Source organism: Stegostoma tigrinum, chromosome 26 (genome assembly GCF_030684315.1).
Source record: "Stegostoma tigrinum isolate sSteTig4 chromosome 26, sSteTig4.hap1, whole genome shotgun sequence".
Taxonomy (NCBI): Eukaryota; Metazoa; Chordata; class Chondrichthyes; order Orectolobiformes; family Stegostomatidae; genus Stegostoma; species Stegostoma tigrinum.
In genome coordinates, this window is record NC_081379.1 from 14,155,804 (window position 1) to 14,164,072 (window position 8,269).

General features: G+C 37.0%; 1 protein-coding gene across 4 annotated transcripts in view; it reads left to right on the forward strand.

Annotated features, from left to right (window-relative positions):
* The window catches only part of zgc:158398 (uncharacterized protein LOC568894 homolog), a 28,569-nt gene extending 21,231 nt beyond the window's left edge, over window positions 1–7,338 (forward strand). For 3 of the 4 annotated variants that reach the window (XM_048556165.2, XM_059654984.1, XM_048556167.2), the window contains exons 4-8: window positions 738–1,050; window positions 1,605–1,752; window positions 3,689–3,851; window positions 5,390–5,527; window positions 6,432–6,914. In XM_048556165.2, coding sequence (XP_048412122.2) covers window positions 738–1,050; window positions 1,605–1,752; window positions 3,689–3,851; window positions 5,390–5,527; window positions 6,432–6,479 — 810 coding nt within the window. In that variant the 3' untranslated portion in view covers window positions 6,480–6,914. The other variant, XM_059654985.1, reaches the window with a different exon arrangement.
* Window positions 7,339–8,269: the final 931 nt, after the last annotated feature.

The window sequence follows — 8,269 nt, forward strand, 5'->3', positions numbered from 1 at the left end:
TACACACAAAAATTGTGCTTTCAGAAAATAGAGACAGGAAGGACTTCTTGACCTCTTGATCTTTTGTCTCCCCCTACTGCCTTGCAACTTTCTTCGTGACTGGAGACCACTGATTTGTACTGGAGTGTGGTTTCATAGGAGTTGACAGTCCTCTACAAGCCAGCCTTTCTTCCCATACTTCATATGTGATCTGCAGTGTGGTTGGCAATCTAGTCAACTAAGACCCCTGCAACTGAAATCATAGCATGCAACATAAACACAGAATAATGATGAGAATTGGGAGCTGAAACTTAATGTTCTAGGGAAGAAGGAGGTTAGACCAATTATAACACTTCACCTAGCTAGCATCAACTTGGTGTAGCTCAGTGAAGAAGCCTGGAACATTCCAGTACTACTTAGTGCCATAAACAGCTAAAGTGGTACAGGAGAGAGATCGTTTAGGATTTGTATTCTTGATCACATTCCCATTGCTATCTAGTGACTTACCTGAATTGTTTACATATGGTAGACACAATTTTGATCGTGAAAACCTAGTTAATTTTGGGACAACATTTATCTCAACTGGCATAAATAATTGCCCTGTGAGTGATTCATCAAGCCTAAGATATCACACCAGAACTTCACTCAGTATGTTGAGAGGCTGAGGGAGGAAGCAGCTTAAGATTTGAAGTTGGTGAGAAGCATTAATTTTTAAATGAGAAGTTCGAAGTAAATCTATTTGTTATTTTTTGATGTAGGCATGGAATGCAGTGCTGCAATCTCTCAGTAAACTAGAATTCTGTCGGCCTGAAAATGAAAGCCTGTGGCAGACTAGCACAGAACCTCTATCTTTTGGACGGGGTTCTGTAAGAAGACGGCCAGACCCAGATCCTTTAGCCCATACAACAACAAGACAATCCGTAACCGCTGTTGCTTTTACCCGAGACACTTTAGAGAGTGTGTCTCTACTTCTGCCAATCACCTTTAATTCAAAGGAACCATTAAAAAGATTTTCTAGTGATGTAACTCGTCTCTATGCTGTGGTAAACGGAAACCTGCTGGGGCTCGAAGGTAAGTGTTAAATGTACAGTGGCAGTCCCTTCTGAACCAACAACCTAGGGCAAGCTCAAAGTCTCAATACCAACTATAATTTTGTGCTTCTGCATTATTTGTTAGAAAATCTCATGCTGTCGATTAAAGCTAGGATAAATGTGCGTTTTCTCTTTGTCAAAGCTTTTGATAACTTCTGATAGCTCCTTACTTTGGATCAGTCGCCATTGTAAAGAAGGATATGACTTTATAGAGGGCATGCCATAATACAAGTAGGTTACAATTGTTTCCACTGTACACAGTCTACACCCTACCCTAATTAATTTTTGTATTATTTATAAATTTGACCAACTTACATTTGTTCTCTTAAATCAGTGTCCTTTAAATTGTGGATCTTCTATCCAGTTCTGCATAAAAATCCGAAAAGCTTGGAAAATATGACAGTGTGGTAACTAAAATCACTTCTGTTTATTGTGTCCAACCTTCCTCTCACTAAAGTTTTAAGCAGTTTTTAATTAGAAGCTGTTGGCATTGTTTTTGACCTCTTGTTTACTGCCTGTTTCTTTCTGTTTCAGATTCTAAAGCAAAGGAGGTTATTAATATCATGTTGATTTCACCATGGCCACCTGAACATTACCTTTCACAAATAAACTCCACAAATAACATGAGTACCCTTACATGCATTACAATGTCTGCACCTGCACATGTACTTCCCCAGGCAAGGTCAGTGAAAAGTGACAAGAGAGAAGTCTGTCTTTTGTTTATATTTGCTTTTTGGTTGAGTGAGAAATTTGAAGATTTCCCACTTTTTTTTTCCTCAGAAACTTTATATTAAATGTTATTGAACTAATGCATTAAGAAGCTGAGCAACTTGCAATAACTGAAAGTGAGGGGTAGGGGAGCATGGATACAAATCTGTGTTCGGTATGACACTTTAGAAATATCGTATAATTCATTATTGATGAACGTCTGTTGCAAATACACCCACCATTCATTTAACTAGGTTCCCGTTACTATATTGATATGTCTGAAAAATGTATGAGCAAGGCTGAATGTAGTAGTGAAGAGAGTAGATGAAACAGTGAGATTGTATTCAAGAAAACAGTGGTGATAATTATAGTTGAATGCCAATTTGACATATGGATGCAGGATGAGTAGAGTCCTAACCTGTTTAGCCTTTGCTCGTAAGACAATCCATCCATACCAGGAATCCACCCATTAAATGTCTCTGAATTGCCTCCAATGAAATGATGTCTTTCCTTAAACAAGAGAGCCAATCTGCTCACACTGTTCCAGATGTGATCTCACCAACGCCTTGTACAGTCGCAATTAGACTTCTCTACTCTTATACTCCAAACCCCTTGAAATAAGGGCCAACATTCAAAAGCCTTCCTGATCACCTGCTGCACCTGTTTGCTAGAGTTCTGTGTTTCCTGCACAAGTACCCCCAATCCGCTTTTGAGTTGTGGCTTTCTGCAGTTTTTCTCTGTTCCTGTTTGTTTCTCAGAAAGAACTCTAATTCTTGCCAGGACCATTCTTCTGACTGTACGGATGAAAAATTTAGCTGACCATTCTTAGCACATACAACTCTAGCTCACTTCAGGATGTTGCTCTGTAATATGAAACACATTGAATATACATATGGCAGCATTGCCATAATCCCTTCCAGGTCCCATTCTCTGTCCTCGTCATTACAGCCATGTCACCAAGTGATGTTGGTTCATGTGCAATTTCATGGTCAAAGGGATTAAAATCAAACCTGCCAAGTCCTTCAGCCGACCCCTTGATGCTGATAGACGGTGGATAGAAACTGAATCTAGTGCACAAGTGCTCCTTGGCTTGCTCCCTCCCTCTTTCTTACTTCACTCTATCTCGCCCCAGCCCACCAAAAAAGATAATTGTCAAAGTTGTTGCTATTCACTGTGTCTATAAATTTGCAGCTGTACATTTTGAAGAACAGAAGTCCTTTACTAAGCTAGTAGAAACTGCTGATGCTGGAGAAGGGTCTCGACCTGAAATGTCAGCTTTTTCTCCTCTGAAGCTGCTTGGCCTGCTGTGTTCATTCAGCTCTACACTTTGTTAACTCCTTTACTAAGCTACTGTCTTACCCTCAGCAGCTCCAACCATCTTGTGTATGATGTCCATCTTTGTGGTGAGGTTAATTAATTTCCTCTTTCTAATCCCTTTTACAGCTGCAATCAGTGCGGAGTAGTTCAACAGGTCTCTGATGACTGGGATCTTGTAACTTGGATATTTGTTGCATATTGATCTGATGCAAACTGTTGAATTGAATAACTGAGTCTGCCCAAAATAACCAGTGCACTTAATATGGTATTTTTGTACTTCTGTCATTGCTATCTTTGAGAATGGCAAAGGAGTGATAGAAATAATTGACCAGAATAGATGGTCACCTATAATAAAGTAGATAATATAAATGATAGAAACTGTTTGTATCGATTGTGAACTGGTCTTTTCCTTGCAAATAATACCACATCATTATTTAATATTGTACTTTTAGGTGATGTACTCTGTGACAGTTTTTACAATCTCAGCCATCATTCAAGCATTCTGTTTTGCTTTATGCCATGTGGTACCTTGTTTGGTAAAACTCATCCTTGTTGATGAAATTTTATTCATTTTCATCTTTTGTTTCTGTCAGATACTTTCCCTCCTGTAACTTAGAAAATTTTACAGATGCATTATTGTATCAGAACACACTAGCAAAGAATTCAGAGAAGACACCTTCACAAGGTCACACTTCTGCTCAGTGCTACAAAACACAGTATAAACCTGAACCTCAATTTACCATCGTGCTGTCAAAGGTAAGAGTTAAGTAGAAAAATCTACCTCCATCTACTTTGGTTATCACCAATTTGCTAAAATCTGTCATAATATAACAAAACTTACCAGTGCTATTTTGTATGTAAATCAGTCACTTCTTTGCAAAATGACCCATCCATCAAATTTCTGATTCATCATGACAAAAGAGCAAAGTGTAGTGTAGCAGGTGGGTTCTTGCTGACAGAGAAAGTGGTGGGAAAATCAGAAATTTAAGTCTGCCGTAGATCTTCTTATGAACAGAGATTCATGAACCACGTCAGAAAATGGTGTAGGGCTCAAGAAACTCATGACAGAAAAAAAATTACAGGTGTAAGTTTGGAAAGTTTTTTTTTTAAAGGAATGTGTTTATTATGTGATCCTTTAAATAACATCTCAATTTATTGAATTGTATTAACTTATGCAAGCTCCATGTGTAGATATTTAGTGAAAATGTCTTGTAGATTATCCGCTGAGAGTAACTGGTACAATCACTGCAGGTTTTTAGGGTGTCAATGAGAAAGTTGGATACTTTTTTCTTATTATCCCAGACATCTGTGGGACAATATGGCTTGATGAATGTGTCAAGTAATCCTGACCTTGACCTCTGCCACAAATTAATTTTGCAAATTGATCCTGTAATCTGTAATCCTTCAGTTACGTGTAGCACATCTGCAGTGCCCAAATGAAGAAATCAGAAAGTCAGGATGAAGAAATGGCTAGTGTTTTTGAGCTTTGCAATGCTTTCCTCCAGTGCCTCAGTAAGGGATGGATAAAGGATATTCCTTTAAACCACCTGGCAGATTTGGGGTTAGACTGAGTCCCAGTCTAATTATCATCTGTCTAGTATACTACCAGCAAAATGTGGTGGAATTTCATTAGAATCGCCATTGTTTGCTGCGTCAGTGTTTACTGGTGGCTACAATTCCAGTTTTGAACATAATAGCATTTAAACATTAAGTTTGCTAGATCATATCAAATATGTTTCAGATATATTTGAATTATTTCAGGTTGAGGGCTTTCAAAAGTGATACTTTCATTATTTAAGAGATAGTAGGAACTGCCAATGCTGGAGAATGAGACAACAAGGTGTGTAGAGCTAGATGAACAGAGCAGGCCAGACAGCATCAGAGGAGAGTCGAGACCCAAAATGTCAGCACTCCTGCTCTGGTGCCTGGCCTGCGGTGTTCATCCAGCTCTACACCTTGTTATCGCACCTTCATTAATAAACTATTTTTTGCCATTCTTACCCTGTCTTTCCTGCTGAATGGCGACTATTCATGTTGAGATTCTTGCCCAATCACTGGCTGGTATCTTAACCAGTTGATTATTCTCATGAATTACAACAGAAATTTGTTTTTCCCCTTTCAAATCCAGGGACATTAAAACAAATTGTATCACTGCAATGATTTTAGTTGACGCTGCAACCTTCTACTGTCTGAGTTACTTCTAAACTGACAGGTTTCTTAATCCATCAAAGAGTGGAGACAGATTAATTCACATTGCCATTTACATTTTAAGTAATTTTCTTTTCTCACTGTAGGAGGACCGTATTCTTTGCAGTCAGCACTTACTGAAGTCCAGTTACATTTTGCTTCTGCTTGCTCTTGTTGTCTTCTGTTTATGTGTAGCATGTGGCCGAAGAAAGGAAAAGAGGCACAAGACAATTAACTTACACAAGGTAATTAGGCTCATTTGAGAAAACTTGACTCTGCTAATAAATGAGACTTAATGGTTTACAACTTCACGCGAGATGGTCATCATCTATGCTGTGGATATAGTTGGAAAGAAATTAGGACTTTCTTTTGGTTCGGAATGAGGCTTGCAGTAGCACAGGCGAGTGGTTTGTTGGGAAAATGTACTTGGGCTTCAGTGAACACCTGAGAAATAGCAGTGTGTTAATGAAGCTGAGCATATGGAGACTACAAAGTTTACAAGTTAAAATGGGTTAATTTGGAAAAATGTGAGCAACAATAGGATCATAGAATCCCAGCGCTTGAAATGGAACAGAACCAGGGTATTTTGTCAACTTTCAGTCAACTTTGGTTTTTCGATATCCTGAATTTTCTTTTTTGCAAATCTGTGATCTTTAGAGTGATTAAGAATGATTCACCAATAAATATACACCTTTTAATTAGAAAAGAGATTCCTCGGGGCTGATTTTTTTTTCAAACCCTTTTTCATGCATCTCACCAATCTCGCACCTTTTGGCGCCATTATATTGGAAATATGATTCTCTCTGATCATAAAACAATTTTAATACAGTTTTGACTCACTAATCCATTGTTTTCCTTTTAAAAGTGTGGATACTCCTGATGCAGTAAGTTAAGGTCCGAACTTGAATGTGACTCTCCAATGAGAATAGCTTTTAATTTGTTTGGTAAAAGTTGTTCCAAATAATTGATGTTACCAAAGTATTTTACAAACGTATGTTTAGTTGTGATGCATCATTGGCTTTTTGAAACAGGAATTTTGCTGTATACAAATTGTATTATTTCGTTGTTTAAAGTTTAAACAGTTTTGTACATGTTAAAGATTTTACTGATATTGTATTTTCATGTGATTGTTTATAATTTCCAACTTAGAAATACCTGCATAGAGATTTGTTCATCTGTACAGATAGCAAGAAATAACAAAAGAAAGTGCAAGAAACGTACAGCTGTAGTGCTGTTGGTGGATGGACACATTTGAAGGAATTGATACAAGAAACATCTACATGGTGTTACAAAAGAAAATCTTAATGTCCCTGTGGTTTCAGCATATTGCTAAGACCTATACAATACGAGGTTGCGCTTCATTTCATAGTCTGTGCTGCATTTACTGAGTTCACGGAAGTGGATAAGGGTGTTGTATTTGGCCTCTGCATCTTTTACTCCTAAATATAATTCCTGATCCCTGCTGAATATGTAGATGGCAGAGATTAGAATTGCCTTTATCTGTTTTTGACACTGAATGTGTGCAGGTTTTAAATTGAAGGATGACTAAACTGTTAGAACTACATTCTCATGAGTTGCTGTATTTGGGAGAAGAAGAAAATATGCAAGATGCTCATGAGTACTTACTGTGTTTCTTTGTTTTTGTTCTAGGCTCACCTTCTAGAAATGTGATGTAGTCCAAATTCTCATTTGTTGAGAGTAGAAATATATGGATTACTTTGGATGATGGGAATATCTCTAACTTAGTACTGGTGCAGATTTTCCAAAACGAAGTTACTATAGTAAATTTGTGCTGTTCTCCTTAAAAATAGTTTTTTTTGAAACCCTTGCATTTGTCTTTAATACAATTTCATTGGTTGTGATTGTGCCGGTGATGATAATACCTGAAATGTTTGAATTGTATACATCTACCAAACCTCATCCCCAACACTTCGGAAGTGTTTTACAATCTGAAGATTTTGATTAATCTAGGTTATAATAGCTTATTTAAAAAATGTCTTGTAAACTGTGATTTTTGCTGCTTTACGTTTTATATTTCATTAAATATTTACCTTAATTGTGGTGATTGTTAATTTGTTAATATGCCCTGCATCCTTTAAATGTCCTTAAGCTATTGTTGTGAAGGAACACAACTGTTAAATGTCCTGATGGTATTTTTGCACATACTGTTGTGAGTTTCACAAGGGGTTATTATCTGCAATCTGTGCTTGCCATGTATATCGAAATTTGTACCTTCATTGTCTCCATGTTGCATCTCTTGTGAATTTCCTAGTGTCCTCTCAGAATTGTCATGGTCTTGGATAGGAAACTGTTAGAGTTTAAAAACAATATGTGCATGTCCTAATGATAGGATAAATGTACTCAAATGAGGTTTTATTAATATTGATGAGGCGATTTCTAAAATGTGCTAAGACCCAGCAATTAAACAACAATGGCTTGAACGTACCAAATTTATTGGTGCAGAAGGATCTCTTCAAAAAACAAATGCGTTTGTTTGTTTTGCTCTGATGTCTTCAATTTTACAAGGTGCCCAATCATTTCTGAAATACATTGGATATTTGAAGTTAGACACATTAAGCCACGGTTTGGACATTGTACAACTGTTTCTTCTTGTAACAATTTCGTGGTGGTGGTTCTATATTTTTTATGCTTGTGTTTGTGTGAACTGATAAAAGAGATTTCAGATAATTGCTGAGATCTGATTGTACAATTTGCACTTTTTCAGTTCTTTTCTTTCACCAAATTAACACTTCTATATTTTCCTTTTTTACATTTTCCCTTCTACTTTAATGTTTTATTGCCCCTAAATGCTACAAGCCATGGTTAACATTCTTGGCATAAATGGACAGACTCTGATGTTACAATATAGCATTGAAACTAGATTTCATATTAGGGTATAGTTTGTGTACTTGTTGTTCTAAAGGTTAATGTTCAACTGATGTAAATCTTATTAAGGAAGGGAGATTGGAAGCTAATGTTGAAGTTGA